The sequence below is a fragment of the Cimex lectularius genome, unplaced genomic scaffold, assembly GCF_000648675.2.
Source record: "Cimex lectularius strain Harlan isolate CLEC.00 unplaced genomic scaffold, Clec_2.1 scaffold102, whole genome shotgun sequence".
Taxonomy (NCBI): domain Eukaryota; kingdom Metazoa; phylum Arthropoda; class Insecta; order Hemiptera; family Cimicidae; genus Cimex; species Cimex lectularius.
Genome location: NW_019394228.1, coordinates 1,207,393 through 1,224,957, shown reverse-complemented (window position 1 = coordinate 1,224,957; position 17,565 = coordinate 1,207,393). Strand labels below are relative to the sequence as shown.

The 17,565-nt window shown below is 38.2% G+C and overlaps 1 protein-coding gene across 2 annotated transcripts in view; it reads left to right on the top strand.

Annotated features, from left to right (window-relative positions):
* Positions 1 to 17,565, top strand: part of LOC106665498 — a 110,699-nt gene that overhangs the window by 55,351 nt on the left and 37,783 nt on the right. For both annotated transcript variants that reach the window (XM_014391949.2, XM_014391950.2), the window contains exon 6: positions 528 to 4,223. In XM_014391949.2, coding sequence (XP_014247435.1) covers positions 528 to 4,223 — 3,696 coding nt within the window. The remainder of the gene's footprint in view (positions 1 to 527; positions 4,224 to 17,565) is intronic.

Below are 17,565 nucleotides of genomic sequence, written 5' to 3'. Positions count from 1 at the left end.
CTGCTGTTGCGAACCCTCGTTAAAGATCACATTCAAGCTAATAAGTACATTCACCCTTAACAGAAGCTGGAAGTACACAACTATTATCACTATAAACAACCCTGTTTCCTCCAAGAATCGGAACAGGGGACCCAGATACTCAACTCATACTCAACTTTTCTCTGTATGCCGGACACATAGTCGAGCTTTACTATCTAAAAACGCCATAATTTAGTGAAAATTGCCTTCAACAAAAACTCAGGAGGATTGTTGTTTACGAACTCTAAATTTTCATTTTATGAAGTCTATTTAATTGGAAAGTGTAGTCTGTTTGGCCGAGTTTCGGCGCTGTTAATTACACAGGAATTATTCCGTTCAGTGACCATAAACTCGATGAATGCTAAAAATATTTATGTTCCGCTTACTAATTTCACTCATTCCTTCTTGACAGACGCTATAACCAATGTGCAAAGTTAATGAGGTGGTGGGAATATATTTATTAAGAAAAAAGTCTCTGATTAAATTTTCCTTTTGATGTTCAAACAAAGGAGTGACACCGCCAAGGAGCAGACGCCGTCTTCTCAATCCTGACTTGAAGCAGGAAGAGTTAGGAGGCGAGGCGAGTTTCAACGAGAAATTTTTAGATTCCGACGATTACAAGCTGGTTTTTTTATCGAGTTCTGAATCTTCTTCGAGGGAGGAACTCCATTCGGACGATTGTTCTTCGACAACGTCTGGAGGTCTGTTGGACTGGGATTACTTCGAGTGCTGGGGGGGTCAGAAAAAGCATATGGAGGGGGCAGAGTCAGAATCGGCCCATCGGGTTTTCTCCAGTGCCTCTCCGGCTCCGGTTCAGTGCATACGCGTTCCGGTTCCTTTCCCTTTCCCTGTCCCCGTACCCGTGTTTCTCCCGTTCCCTGTTGCCGTTCCGACTCCGCCTGAGTCTGAAATGACAACGAGCCGGAGCAGCTCTCTCCCTCAGAGTGAAGTCTTGCCAAGGGACGAAGTCCTCTCCAACAATTCCACCTCTCCTCTGGTCGACCGCGAAGGTAGTGACGGTGCCGGTGAATGTGATAGTGTGGTGTTGACGGTGTACAAAAATTTGGATACGAACGATGTTCCCAGGCCGATAGGCAGTCCCGAGACCATCCTCAGACTCGCCGAAGCCAAGCTCAAAGATTTTACTGAAATCGGCGACGACAGTTCAGTGTCGTCGATCTCTTCAGACGAAGATGCTGACAACAGGGTTCCGTCCACGAGGATTTACAAATTGAATCATTCTTCCGAAGAATCTTCTGGAGAATTCAGTTTAGCTGCCACTCCTCCGGCGTCTTCGGACTCTTCGGATTCCTCGGATGACGACGATTCGATTAGCGGGAAGTTCTCCAGAACCCTCGTCATTCAAGACTCGTCGGGCGACGAACCCGATCCTTCGGATGTAGACCCCATCGCGCCTAACCCGGAAACAGAGGGCGATAAGGATTTGCCCGAAACAGATAAGGAACCTTCAAGGCAGGTGATACCGGATATTAAAGTAGAAAAAGAAGACGCCGCCATGGAGAACGAATCGAACGAAGAATTCGGTCGCAAGAACACAATAGACAGCATTATTACATTTTCACCCGAAGAGGTTTATCAAATTGTCCGTGAATTTTTAGACGAAGAAAGAAAATATTACAAGGAAGACGTCGTGTCGAAACCGGCAAAGAACGTCGAAACAGAAGTTGATTCCGTCTTACCAGAAACTAGGAGTAATACTTCAGACGAGTTCTCAGGGACGGAAAGTATGGAGATGCCTTTAGAAGATTCGCTCGAGTGCGGCCAGGAAGGGGGGTCGAAGAAGGCAGGGGGAGAAAGCGGACGTTATACCAGTCTAGTAATGATCACCCAAGAGCAAGGAGGTCCGACGAGGCCAGAAGAGGATTCTAAAGTTACGGTCGTCACCGGGGCCAATACTTTGTCGGCGGTCATTTGCCTCGAGGAGGGCCTAGCCGACGACGACTCGTGGGTCGAGGATCTGGACCGGGAAGAAAATCTCACGACTACCGAAGAATCTTCCGAAGAGGAAAGTTATCAAGAGAGAGAGGAAGACACGAGAGGTTACCAAAGATGTGCCATCGACTTCACCCTTCACACAATAGCGGAAGAGAGTTGCGAAGAGAGCGAAGTGGAAGCCAACAAACCAACCGAACTCGAAAAATACTTTTTTTACGGACTTGGCGACAACGGCGGAAATAATGAAGATAGAGGAGATACTATGTCAGAAACGAGTTCCATTTACAGCGAAGGAGTGGAATCAAACGTGGGTAACGAAGAGCCTTCTTCCGAGGTTGATCCTGCGGAATTGGCATCGTCCCGTCTCGAAAAATATTTTCTGAGTGGTTTCATGGGATTCAGCAGAAGAGATTCAGACGGTAGTGTCGGTAGTGATAGTGAAGGGCGACCCAGTCCCGAACAACGTAGGAAGCGGTTAGTGAGGGCCAGAGGCACAGGTCGGCAACATTCAAACTCTCTGGACAATCTTGTCGAGTCTGCAGAAGCGGAGGTCCAGATCGAAGGCTGCTCGGGTTCAAGCACAGAAACGGATTCCCACGATGAACAGAGCAATTCTTTTGATAAAGTCGATGGACAGTTTGATACCGTAAAAAGGACGAAGAAAAAGAAACGTTCGGTATCGTCGGCCCAGGCTGATCTCGTTGACATTACAGAGTCCGGTAGTAAAGAAGATCTAACCGACGACGGAAAAGTGACACCTCAACCCGAATCACAGCCCTCAGATCTCGCTAATTCGAGAAACAAACAGCCTAGTAGGGATTCAGGATTTGTCGGAAGCTGTGACGACTTACTCAAGGAAACATCTGAACCACAAAAGTCATCCGAAGAAGTGACCACTCCATCGAATGGTAAAACTATATTTTCCGAGGTGTCCCACGCTTCTCCGCCGTCGACTGTGTTGATGAGGAAGGACAGTTTCAACAATTGGTCCTCCGACGAAGAGACGAATCTCATGATGTCCAAAATGAGGGCATTTTTCAAAACTATGGTCGGAAACCAACCAAAAGGCACTAGCCACGATGTCAAACTCAAAGTTAAACCTCCCCAGCTCGTTTATTTCGAGTCCGAATTGACAAGGTTAATGAAAACGGTTCCAGGCTTGAAAGACGAACAAGTGAAAGAAATAGTGGAGTACTTGAGCAGCGAAGATACCTGGAGCGACTCCTACGATTCTTCGGATTATACGAGCTCCGATCTAGAAAATAGTAACAAGAGATCCGCTTTGCAAGAAGAGATCTCAGCCAGTTGTCGTCAGATAATCAGCAATTTTGAAACCAGCAACGAAGAATTCGATCTTCCAGAGGCCGGCAAAGATTCCGCGATGGTGTACCAGAGATTAGTGGCCTCTTTCAACAAAATGGAAGTTCCGAAGAAAGATTCGGGGAACCAGAATTCTCCAGTCCTAATCGAAAAAGTGATGCAGCATATTGGGAGCCGGTTGTGGGCCTTGATGCACGAGGTATCCGGAGGCGAAGGTTCGAGTCCTAGGATAGGCAGATACCACAAACGTCTGTCGGCTAAATTATCCGCTTCCACGACCGAAGAGGAAGAAGATTCCGTGGAAGACTACAGTCCACTCCCTAGGTCGAAATCCCACGATCCTCTTCTGGAGGAGAACCGGCAAGAAGCGAGCGACAACGAAAGGTTCTCCTGGAGAGGAAGTTTCGAAAGCGCCTTGATGGCATCCGACTCGAGAACGAGACTCGCCTCTGGTGGCGAAAGCTCGGTTTCCGCGTCCGCCCTCGCTTTAGCCGCCAAGCGCCGGTCTGCTGGAGACCTCATGTTCAAAAGTTACTCCAGGGAACAGCTCGACAGGGTCAGAAGCTGCGGTTCGATCGGAGGCTCAGTCGAGGACAGGATCTGGTCCAGGGGTGACAAAAGGAGAAGGAGCTCCGTTCCGGACTCACCGGGAGGGTCAGCTGGCGATGACGACTCGGACGAAGACGAACCAGGAACAAGGGCCACACTTCCAAGGAGCCTTCAGGTCTCTTGTACCTCGGCCACCAACTCCCTGCCTCGCTTGCCCACCAGTCCGACATCAGCAGCTACGCCCATCTACAAATCCCACAGTGTACATCAGTTCAGTGTTAAATCCGCGAGATACCGTCCACCAGGTTACAGAAGCAGCCCTGTCGCACCTCCTCCGAGACGAGACCGAAGAAGAAATATACCATCGTGTTCCAATAACGGTGAGTTCATTCTAGTTTTCCTTCTTTAAACTTTTGTCTAACCAATTTGAAACTTCAATTATACTTATCATAAGAAACTCCATCAATTTACCTCAAACTCTAACCCATGAGAAAGAACCGGAAAACAGAATTAAATAGTAAAAGTACTCCGATTGGTCTAACTATATTTTATGCAAATAGGACTTTATCTGAATGACCATTAATCTCTGTCCTGTAGCCTTCAAACCACTGAACTTATTATGCCATCAACGATTTCGAACATATCCACCCACGGATTTGCAACGTCTATATTGTTGAAAGTTTTGTCGATAATGTGGGTTTTGTTAGAGGTTTCTCCCTGAGTGTAAAATAAAGGAAGTGATGTTCGTTGATAATTTATTCTACAATCGTTGCATAAGGGAAATACTCATTTCCGCCAAAAAATAATAACCTCTTCTTCAAGAAACATGTATTATGAATTACGCAATTCTTTGAAGGCAAAGGAGAAATCTACATTTCCAATTCAACATTCTTTTTTTTCAATTAATGTTATTTGTATGTAATGTCTTGGTTGAGATGAAAAAATTAGTGTCAAGAGCGGGATTCGAACCCACGTCCTTCGGCTCAATACGCCGCTGCTCTAACCATTTGAGCTATCGTGACTTCACTTTTGTTCTTGATTCTTAGCTGTCGTGATTCTTTTGGTTTGTGAATATTGACAATATAAATTCTTTTAGCTATAACAGAATAACTTCTACTTCTCACAAGTCATAAATCTTTATTTTCATTAATTAAACGTATTCAAATATATTTTTAACCATGTTCGAAGCGTGGATTACGATTATTTATCATAATTTAGTATTTTTAAAACTGCTCATGTTTATGGAAATCGTTGAAATTTATTCAGGATGAAGATGGCCAGGATGAGCAAAAGGTTCCATAAAAATATAATCCGTTTTTTGTACCATATGAATTTTAATGTTTTCTATGAATTTGAGAAAATACATTTAATAAAGGACGTAAATTATGTACTGTTTTTGAAGCTTGATCGTTTCTGATCATTGAGGATCGCCTTTCCACGATTTTGGTGAATCAGACGCAACGCACTTTTGATGATGGTCAGTGACAATGACAAAAAGCAGACCTGTTCCGGACCAGAATAGCAAGGATAAAAGGTCCGAATCCATCGAACAATCATTACGAGGCGGAAGTCTTTATGAAACCTCAGATTTTATCGGATATATGCTATTGCGTTTATTTTTGAGAATTACGGAGTAACAGTAAAAGAGAAAAAATTCGAAATTCCATAAGATCAAGGTGGTCTCCGTTTGAAATTTATCGTATAATTTCGTCATCCAAGGAAAGCCAGAATTATTCGTGTAGCATACTAATTTTAATATATTGGGTGAATATTAGTAAGGGTTTGGGCCACTGAGAATAGCAATTATACGAATGCTGTTGTAACAATTAAAAAAAAGACTTGCTTGTTTCTAAGACTTCCATACTAATCTAACAAATTTGTTTTTCCGGATGAGTGAGTGTTGGAGGCTGTTGTTGGTTTAAAGTATCTATCCAAAAACAATGACTTTTCCTTTTTAAATTTGAAAAAAAAAGCAAATATTCGTTAAGTAGGTCCGTTATGTTGTGGAATGTGGCAAATATGAGCCTTGGTAAAAAATAGAGCAAAGGTTTCTCTGCCCTGGCTTTTGCCGAATGACCCAATAATCTGTTTGGTATATAGCTCTAGTAGAATTAATGTGAAATGAGTAATTTTAGAGAAAGTCAACCTGTGGAATTCCTGCCTCGGGAAAAACGCGCTTCGTGCTTACTAATGCACGAAGACGGGTGGGGACGACCATACCGCAACTAATACCTATTGTTTCACCTAATTATCGAATGACAAAATTAATAATCATACAAATCCTCGTTTTGGCCGGTTCTAATTAAAAGTCCCTTGGAGTTTGCACAACCCCTGGGAGCTGGCAGGACGGGAAAAATCTGCCGGAGGAGCGATAACTTTTCCTCTCCCACAGCAACGAGCAATGTTTCTCATCGGTGACGAAAGTGAAATTGACATGACCTTGTTATTTCATGTGCTTTTCTACACGATTTTTCCTATTTTATTTCAAGAAATGCACTTTTTTGGTGAATGGTTCGAATAAAACAATTTTCTACATGAACCACTATTGTATTACATGTAATATAGATACATTTACATTATTAACTTTTACATATTATATATCTTATTTATAAAATTAAATTTAAAATTAATTATATAATATTGTTTATTTTTCATTGAAGAGGTTTATACGAGCATACGGCCAGTACGATCCATTCAGTAGGATGTGTCGTTCCAGATTTGCCCTCTTTGCATCAAGTACAGGACAGTGGTACAGTGGATGATGATCCAGGTCCTGAACCTGATTGTCACTCCAATCCTTGCAGATATTTCATTTTGGGCCCATGTCCAGTGACAGACTTCGTCAGCTTTGCCGATATATTGAGAGTGAATCCGACCCTGTCTTCTACCGACTGAAAAATTTTAATCTTCTCCTCGTTTGGTCGACTTTCTCCATGCAAGATCCCCTTTTGTAAGGATATTTTCGAAACCTTCTTATAGAGGTGACGGGTATTTATTATATTCTATTGGTAGTCGAATGTCAGCAGCTTCTTTGACCAGTCGGTCCGCTTCAATGCATTGGATTCCGATATGTACTTTTACACAAAGCGAAGCCAATTTTTTTTACAGATTCCGTCAATTGCTTGACTTGAACCCTGATATAATCGCATATAGTATGGTAATGAGGATACTAGAAAGCAGGGTTTGTGCTCCCCAGCAGTACCTCCATCTGGCTTATTGTACCTTCCTAGTTCCTTCAGTGCAATAGAAACAATTCTTCTTCTTAGATGTATTAGGTCATTGACTTGCTGCTACAATTTCATTCCGTAGGTTTTTTCTGCATGCTAGGTTGTCTTCATTGAGCCGTTGCTTCGTATTTGAAGATGATATGGGGGCTACTCATTATGTAATCTGCAGATGGCATCATCGTTGTATATGCCCATGTTGTGTACATGTTTTCTCGGACGAAGTAACTGGTTAGTAGTCCTACCATTCCTCTGAGTTTACCCCTCTCCAATTGAGAGTGATTTTGCCAGTCTTGGTTAGGGTTGTTTTAACAAAAGTGTACTGTGTCTAGGCTACAGTTTATCCACTTCTCCTTTTGTTTTGTTTCGATTCATTCTGCGATGGAGGATTCTATGTTTATTTTTGTTAATCCAAGTATAGGTCGGGGTCTTGCAAATCCTCCTGTGGTCAATCTGTCTGCTTTCTTGTTCTTGTTCCTCTGTGCCTGGAACCCAAGATATCATCAGGTTGTTGTATTTTCCCAGGCTTTGGAGATTTTGAATGCATTCACTGACTATTTTGATGTGATCTTTTTACATGCTAATGCTTTAATAGCTGCTTGGCAGATTCTAGGAGGATTTTTTGTCAGTGTAACCTCGTTCTTTTCAGGCGTTGATGGCATGTATTCTGCTTGAAAGACCGAATTTTACTTCCCCAACGAGTTTTATTGCTCATGTTTTGTACAGAAAATGCCCGATCGGTTCCTTCGTTTGTTTTGGGGCCATCTGCATACGATATCATTGTATCTGATGCTCTCCTGCGTTCTTCCTCTCCTTTATAGAATGTTGTAAAGAATGTTTCCGGGATCATACAGTCAGTCCCCATTTCTAAGAATGGATGTCTGATTTTGTTAATTATGGTTGTATGCCCGAATTGTTTAGTTCCTATCCAATTTAGATCAAATTTTTGAGCCTAAATGAGCTTTTCCTAGCCTCTCCTTGCATAAATATTTCTAGTGGAGGTAGGTATAGCAGAGTTTCTAATGCACTTGTAGGGGTTGTTCTCATTGCCCCTGGGATACATAGGTTTGCTAGTCTTTGTATGCTCCCTAATGTTTGAGTACCTACTTTTTGTTGAGATTTGGTCCACCAGATTAATGATCCATAGGTTATTTTGGGTCTTATTACTGCCGTGAACGATAATAGGCCATATCCGGGTTTAAATATCTTCGCATAACAGTCCATGGTTCTTTGGATTCCTTATTCATCTGATTGCCACCATGTTGTCTGTATGAATAATATTTAGCAACCCTTGTACGCATCTTACCAGCGTTAATCCACATCAAAGCCATAGAAATCGCGAGTTTCTCACCTTGGTTATTTGATCAAAATTTTTCCTGTCTGTACTTTCCCGAGTGAATTTTTCCGTTTCTGTAGTTGACAGCAAACTAACATCCCCATTCTCTTGTTTGCTTCCGTCGGATATACATTTATTACATTTTCATCCTCTATCCATGAATCAATGGATGACAGGTTTCTAATTTCAACCGTTTCAGCGGGATGAGCCCATGAGCTGCAATGCATTGGTCGATCTTCACCGACGATGCCTTCCATAATAAAGTTTCCGTGAATTATTTCATAATTTTTGCTAAGTTGCTCGACCTTAAAACCGATAGGAATAATATTGGCAATTAGGCGTGCTTCTTCTATGACATTGTTTTGTATCCCTTGATCATTTTTATGGCAAACTCGCTTTAATGCCTTCAAATTTCTCTTGACTCTTAAAGCCTCCACCTATATAGGACAATCATTGGAAGAAAAGCCTCGGCGTAGATGATCCTAAAAGTTTCATGCTTTTCGTCCCAATACATTGTAGTACACTTGGATCGATGTACCATTTTTATTGAGGATTCTGCAATTCGTCTAATATGAGATTTCCAATTTATTGTATGGTCAATTAGAACAATGGACATGCCGGAGCAAATTCCAAATGGCTATGTGTACAAAGTGAAAAACGGTTAATTTCGTTAACATTATTGTTGACGCATTTGTATGAATCATTTGCTGATTTGAAATTTCTTGTTCTGAGAATTTCAAGGATAGCGATTGCTTGTGGAGGTAAAATTATCACTAACATCAGAACAAGCATAATGAAACAATATCAGCCCCAAAGAAAATTTTATTGGAAATATTTTAGGCCTGTCCCTCTTCGCGTTTTTCTTTAAAAAAAGTTAAGTTTTTAAAATATCGCTGCTGATCATCCTGCTCTTCCTGTTGAGCCAGACGTGTTACGCCATATCGGTAGATATCGACTTTTATAGATTCTGGTGAAAGTTAAAAGAGAGAACGGGGAAGCTCTGATGTGATACTACTCATCAGTTGCAATTTTTTCCCAACAAAAGTTTATAAATAAAACATCAAGTAGAAATAGGAAAAGCTTGTAAAGTTAGTTGGTTTGTAAGCTTTTCCTTGATAAACAAAGTTAAAAGTAATATGTAAATTTTCAAGAAATCTCAGATGTAATAAACTGTGTTTTTAGGTGTCCTGAAAGCTTTTTAAAGATTAGCCAATTTTTTTAGCCGTGATCATCCTAGTGTTACAGATTAGACATTTTGCCGTTTCTGTCTATGTCCCGATGTTTCTCTCGCTCCAGTCTTCTTTGGTCAATTTGAAATGAGACTTGTCAAAACAAAAATGAGATATAGGTCAGGCCTTTGGTGGATTGAGTTTTTTTTCTTCTTCAATTGTAATTTGAACTGTACTAGATTTTACATGTAATAAAATGTGTTGGTTATTCTTGCTCCTACTGAATTGTTAAGAGGAAATGTTTATTGGTCTGATTTAGTTTAACAGAAGTTAATTAAACATTTGGCATACATATTTCTAGTTAAATGGAAGAAAACACTAATGTGTGATAGTGTATATTCTCAAGCAGAAAATTGGTCAAAGTTAAAAAATGTTACAACTGGAATTACTGATGGGATAAGATCATAGATGTTTTATGCATTAAGTGCGAGTAAGCTCATTTGTATTACTTGCTCCAGTGTTTCACCTTTTCGCAGTCCCATTGCCAATTATGGACAGATTCATTTTGCACGGATCAGTAATAACAAAATGACGTAATGCAATAATCTTGTTTAATTCATTTGTTGAATTAGAGTGTAGAATGATAAAAGAAGTATTTAAAACAAAGTAAATGGTTGTTGTTTAAGAAAAAGAGTCGGTCATCGGCTTTTCTGCTGGGTGTCAGCTCCATTGTACTGAAAAGGACTGGTCACCGCTTGTTAGAATCCAGGCGTACGCAGATTTTTCACTTCTTGCAGTATTGTCTCTTGTAAAAAAAACAAGCCGAAATTATTATTTTTGCATGTTTACACTTTCAACTTTGCACATTGATTTTGTCTCGCTTGCACGGTCACCATTATTTGAAGGTTTTTAAATTTTTTAAGGGTGCAATAGGTCATATCAAACTGCGGTGTGCAGGTGATTTTGAAAAACAAAAAATAAAACAAGAATTTTGTAATTATGTCGGGTTCGATTCAGGGCCTCTGGATTCGAACCCGAGTCCTTTACCATAGTGATGTGCGTAGTGTCATAACCGTCGTGTCACAACCGAAACAAAAAAATTAATATAGTTATTAATACTCAACTGGATATATTAACGAAATAAAATACGGTAACAATAACAACTTACCTAAGATAAATATTGATCGTAGAAAAGTTTGATTTATACGCCAGATCATAGAAAGTATGATTAACTGTTAATACCGTTAACCTTTTGTTGACAAACACGGATTTAATGAATTTTTCCCCCAACAAAGCTGCGAACTAGGAAACCTAAACCTTTACGATTCAAGGACTTCAACTGCTTCTTAAAAGGCCTCGACATCAGGATTTCAACGATGTTCTGACGAAAATTGCATATTGAATTTCGTCGACTTTGCTAGACCTGCCTAATCTCTCTGGTGTTCCATTATTTTTTAGTTTCAGCATTTTACAATTTGTTTAATGAAACTTACTATTGTTTAGAAAATATAAAATAATAAGAATAATAGATGTTTTTAATAACTGATTGTCGAAGAAAAAGAATGGTTTTATATTTCAAAACTGACCAGTTTAACCAAATCTACATGTTTCTGTTCTGAAAACTAATTAAGGTAATTTTTGCCCCAATGTAGTCAAGAATCAAATTAATAAAAGTATTTCTAAATTAAATTTGACACGATGATCTGAAAAGTCGTTTTTCATCGACCCTACAAAACACTGTTAAAAACGTAAAATCGTGAAAGCAAGCAATTAAGGATTAAAACTGTCAAAATCGGTCAGTGGTAAAGATCAGACTTCTCATGGGCTTCTCCATTGGATCAACTAAATCTGATTAAATGTTTGTTCGCTTATTGAACAATCGACTCCAGTCAATCAAACTACTAGGTTCGACGAGCAATGTTTTATGTGGATCCCTCCGAATCACATTTCTTTCAATATCCACCTAACAGATCGACCGAATCGGATTGCGATTTAAATTGGTTTCTGTTGGTCAAAATGTTGTTCAAGTTTTTAAGTCGAATCCACCTTAAAAGTTCGCGTTTGTCTATGTTTAGCTATATACGAGCGATTCCGTCACATATATATTTTTTTTAATTTGTTCAACTGTTAAGCTGTTTAACCAAATCCTAAAATGTTGGGACATCTAGTTTTTGATATTTGGTTGAAATTTTGTTCAAATCCGCCAGGACGTACCTACTTGTAAGGTTCTAGCTCTTTCATCTATTTGCGGAGACACTATAACTTATTTCCTGATAAACCAAATCGTATTAAAACTTACAGACTAACTGGTTTCTGACGGCCAAAATTTTGTAACAATCGAAACGTTGATTTCTGTTTGACGATCTGCCCAAAAGATAATTAAACCATCTCTACTGTTTAGATGGTTTTGACGAAATTAGACACAATTAGTTTCTAATTTTTTTATTTTTTTTTATTTTTTACAAACTTTAATATAATTGGACTAAATTTATGCGTTCAAACATCTTTTGCACTATGTTTGTGTGCATCCCTTAAGAACAAATTGGTCAAATTTTTGAAAAAATTGTTCCTAGATGAATCTGATTCTACGATGATTCTGCATAGTAGCGATAAGCAATTTTACACACGATCGATGTTTTTTCTTCCTAAATAAATTAAGTTTGTTAATTGTTATTGTTTTTTTCGAAGGATTTATATTCTATAAAACCGTCTCGTTAAAAATCAAGTGCAAATTTGTCTAAAGAGATAACGTTATCTTTTCAACTTTATCAAAGACAATGTGATTTTTTAATAATCTGTAAGTTTTCATATTAAAAAAGTGCTTTGATATATTTTTTTTTTATAAAGTTATTCAGATATCGATTAACGGTCACTAATCTCTACACATTTTTTTATAAAGTTGATCGCTACTTTTTTTCTGGTTTGTTTAAGGGTTTCTGTTAGCCATGATTAACATCGTAGTGACGATAAATTTTGTACAGTTGTAATACGTTTCATTTAAATTTCTTTGTTATTCCTGCCTCATTGTTTTGATATAAAAATTACAATGGAATAAAACATTCACACTAACTCACGCCTCCGAGATGTTAATATGTAAGATTACAGATTTCGTTTAACATATTTTTATGCTCTGAGAGGGGAGAAAAATTCTCATGGTATGTAACTGTCGATTGTTTCATGTGTTATGCGTCCGAGTAGGAAGTAAGCCAGAAAGACTCGTGGGTTTTCCTTTCGGACAAAGGATTTATAATTAATCACAGCGTTTATGTATCCCAGAAGTTGATTGAAGTGTTAACAACTGCTTAGAGGTATTTCGATTTGCATATTTCCCAGAAATTAACCGGGTTTCTCGTCCTTCTCTTAATTGGCCGGCGATGATAACAACCCGGGATTTTTTTTTTAAATGAGCGAAGAATAAAGACATTAGTTTATAATGTGCAATCAAAACGCAAAAAAATAGCAAAACATTTGGTTTTAAACTGTTGGAATTGAGGTTATTTAAAAAAAATTGGCCGTGATAAAATGACCGTATGATCATTTTTAATCCGGTCAGTTAATTATCGTGGTTTCAATGAATCGCATTAACTAACAGATGGATCAGGATCAGGGACAGGAAACTCAGAGACCACACACAATTTTATTTATTATTATTTAATAAACAAAAAATAATCCTATTAATTTTTTTTTTAATTTAAAGGAGACCATAAATTTATTAATGCCATGCCGAAAGGCGTTTTTGACAAATCAGGATTTTAAATTCTTTAGAAAAACAGCATAACAGCCAAATATTTTATAAATATTTGATCAAAAATTTAAATGCCAAACTCTATCGGCATACGGATAGGAAATAAGATAACGAAGTGGAAATATAAACACAGTGTATGACAAATTGAAGTTCTCTGTTCATCCTGGTCATCCTCATTGTTTTTGCAAGTCATAAGTGGTTCGACATTAGAAATCACCAAACCACCTCTGAAGATGGTGGTATGTCCGAACGCATCTGATAGGTCAAAATAGCGAGGCTTTTCAAACCAAGATGATTGGAATACTTCTAGACTAAAAGTTACCACACCGTATTACCTCATATCACCCCACAGAACTGAAATTTCAGGCCAGAGTTTTTTCATTTGCTTGATCAATAAAAATTGCTCTTTCGGTTCGGAAAAATTTGTCTTAAAATATATTGCAAATATATATTTTTGTGTGAAAAAATTGAGCTTTTTCTCTCGGAAATGCAGGATCCTTGCTTTAAGGATTGCTCTTTCCAAATGGCAGGAGTTGAAAAGTGGTTAACGGTATGTAGGAAGTACCTGGTGCCCGTTGTTTTATTTTGTCCGAATTACTCCCGGACCACGTGGAATTGATACGTTCAGACCACAGATTGTAGGAATGGTTAATAATTTTTTCTCACATATGTCCTTGGATAGTTTGCTAACTTTTAACGGTCCAGCTCCTATACGACTTTGACGTCACCCTACTATGAGTAAACAGAAACACCCGACGTCACCAAGGATCCGAAGGACACAATAGTACTCGGTTTAAACAAAAGCCGCTGTCACAGTGACCCCGAGGCTCCACCTGGCAGAGATAGCTTATTTTTCCAAATGCAGTCTATTATATCGCTTATTTGTCTCTAAGAACTTAAAAGCCCTAAGTAACAGTCAATAATTATTATTTTAACAGTCAATAGCTCAACTAATTTGATATACTACGGTTAAATAGAACTTAAACTGCTAAATTTGTTAGTTCTTGTTAGGAATCATTATCTTTAGTTGAAGCAATGACCGTTGATATGATCTCTTTTCGTAGAGCACTCAATGAGCATCCAAATTTGGAATATCATAATGAATAGATAATTTATGCATTTTGAAAATCGGGAGAGAGAGTGGTCGGTTTTTTTTGGTTTTTTTCTATGGGCACGTAACAAGGCCATGTTTTTGCCCAAAAATCGCGAATAACTCGAAAAGGGTTGAGAAATCAGGCAATGTAGAAGATGTCCAGTGAAAGCCTATTAAAATTTCCTATCGATCGCTGTAGGGCGCCGCTTCAGGACGATTTACTGGTTCAATAGCTCAATGTTTTCGTAAAAAGCCCAAAATTTAACATGATCCCGAATTTTTGAATTTACTAATGAATGACTGAGGCTAGAAAACATTTAAAAAGTCATCTTGTTTATCGTAAAAATATCAAAAAAAAAAAAATAGGCCTAGCGCAGATCTGTGACTTAAAAGGCTGAGGAAAAGTGCATTTCCTGCAAACAAGATTTTATTTATTTATTTTTTATTGGCAGTGTATATATTTACTGGCAGACGAGGAGATACCGAAATGCCCTTTGTTTTGAAATGGTAGCCATTCCCAGTCCGTCTAGCATTTGCTATGAGTCACGACATGTTTAGAGAAAATAGGTCAAAAACATAATATTTACACATGTGCAATTATATGTAGCTCTGTAGAGGTGTACGACGAAAATGTTATTTTGAGTAGCTTTTTTTAAGTTATTTTTTGTAGCGAGCCAAAATTCGAGAGGCCTGGTACGGGGAAGCGAGCAACAGTTATTTTGAAACAGGAATGTCGAAATTTTGGACTTTATTTGAAGGCAATGGCCGTCTTCTATGCAAAACCGGAGTAAAAAATTCCAGCCAGCTCTTTATACGGTTCATCTTCATCGCAACTCTTTTTTGGAATGGGCGAGAATTTTGGTTTTCAACAATCATGGGATTTTGTAATCAATTATGCATCCTAATTATACATTGCCTTGGACTAAACTTCAATAGAAGAAATGATATATAAATACTTCATATATTTCTTTTACTAGCCAAACTGAAACAGTATTTGAAGTATAGACAGATTGGCGATGGTTAACAGTCGAGGCATCGTCACTAAACTTTAGTTGCAAATAGTAATAATACAAAAATTCTATATTCGGATCTCTTGATAAAAAAAAGGATTGAAGATAGTCAGTCCGATACGATGTTAAAACATTTGCGAAATTGTATTAGATCAAATCTAGGCCATAGAGGAAGTATACAGGGTGAATTGCTACTCGTGCTACAAACTTCTCCAGTAGATTCTTCACCCTAAAATGAACAAAAAAGTTCATATTGTCCATGGTCCGATTCTCAACCATTTCAGAGTAATTTCGCTTTTTATCGATTTTGAAAGATATCACGTCCTGGCGTCGGAAAATCGTGATATCTTTTAATCTAAACATTTCTCTGAAAATCTAATAGCACCGTTGAAATTCCCGTTAATTTTTCAATAAGAAGATGACGGTGGCAAAATGTTTGGGCTAATTTTTTGTGTTTTATTTCAGCCAGAACTACAAAAAGAGTGGAAAATTGTGTAAATCGGAAAGTGTATAAAGTAATCCAGAGTTTCTAATTTTAGTCTCAGAAGGCAGCAAATTTGAGGAAAACTACCTGATTTAATAACGCTTCCAACGCACTCGTCATTTTCTTATTTAGTGGTTGTGAGACCAAGATGTTGATGACAAAAAGAGAAAAAATGGTGGTTCAAGGATTGCTAATGTTTGAGAGTGACTTGCTACTCGTGCTACAAACTTCACCAGTAGATTCTTGACCCTAAAATGAACAAAAAAGTTCATATTGACCATGGTCCGATTCTCAACCATTTCAGAGTAATTTCGCTTTTTATCGATTTTGAAAGATATCACGTCCTGGCGTCGGAAAATCGTGATATCTTTTAATCTAAACATTTCTCTTAAAATCTATAAGCACCGTTGAAATCCCCGTTAATTTTTCAATAAGAAGATGAAGGTGGCAAAACGTTTGGGTCTTTCTTCCTTGACCTTCTAGCTGTTTGTAAACTTCTTAAGCATTACATACTAAATGGGCATTAAATTAAATTAAAAAATTTCAATGGAATTATGATTTTGATTCTCTCTAAAAATTAACGGGGATTTCAACGGTGCTTATAGATTTTAAGAGAAATGTTTAGATTAAAAGATATCACGATTTTCCGACGCCAGGACGTGATATCTTTCAAAATCGATAAAAAGCGAAATTACTCTGAAATGGTTGAGAATCGGACCATGGACAATATGAACTTTTTTGTTCATTTTAGGGTGAAGAATCTACTGGAGAAGTTTGTAGCACGAGTAGCAATTCACCCTGTATAGTCCGAAGTTGAAAATTGATGCACAAGTTTATTGGTGTATATTAACAAACCATTTGGCCCTTTGTGTTTACCATTTTGTAAATGCCAATTTCAACTTTATGGTTTTCATGATAAAATATTTCCCTCCCACTATGATTACTACAAAATCGTAGAGACGCCGTTAGTTTCTACGAAAACGTTCATGCCTTGAGAAAGTCTTCTAATAAAGTCCGAAACTGAGTTAAAATTTGCAAAATTAGACCAGATACGTATTTATTAGTCATCATTGACCTATTAATTATGTTACTTAATTATACTGTTAATCTAACGTTTTGGTTGAGATGAAAAAGCAAGTGTTACTAGCGGGATTCGAACCCACGACTTTCGGCTATACGCCGCTGCTCTAAACACTTTTTTAACACCAGATTTTAAACGTTAGAGATTCAATTGTATACAGATTCTTAGAGTACCTGTTCTGTTTTGTTTTGATTCAGAAATCTTTAACCGAAGAAATTTTCCCGGCTTTCAAATTTTGTAAAATAAAAAAATAATAATGTCATTTAACTGCAAATTTTAAAACCCCAATATAGCCCTGATGACCTTGAATCCCGGGACAAAAGGTTGGCAATTTGAAATTTTGTTTTTATGTTCTCCTTTGACAACTTGAAAAAATGGAAAAAAGAGGAGAAAATTAAGGTTGTAGTTGAGATGAGTTGGTGTCCGGGTGGATCGAAGCCACGTTAACCCGATTGGTTAGAACGGCCTTGTATTTAGCTGAAGGTCTTGGTTCGAAACCCGCTCGTGTCACTTGCTTTTTCATCTCAACCAAGACTTTAGATTATTAGTATAATTAATTCGTTAAATGGTCATAGAAATC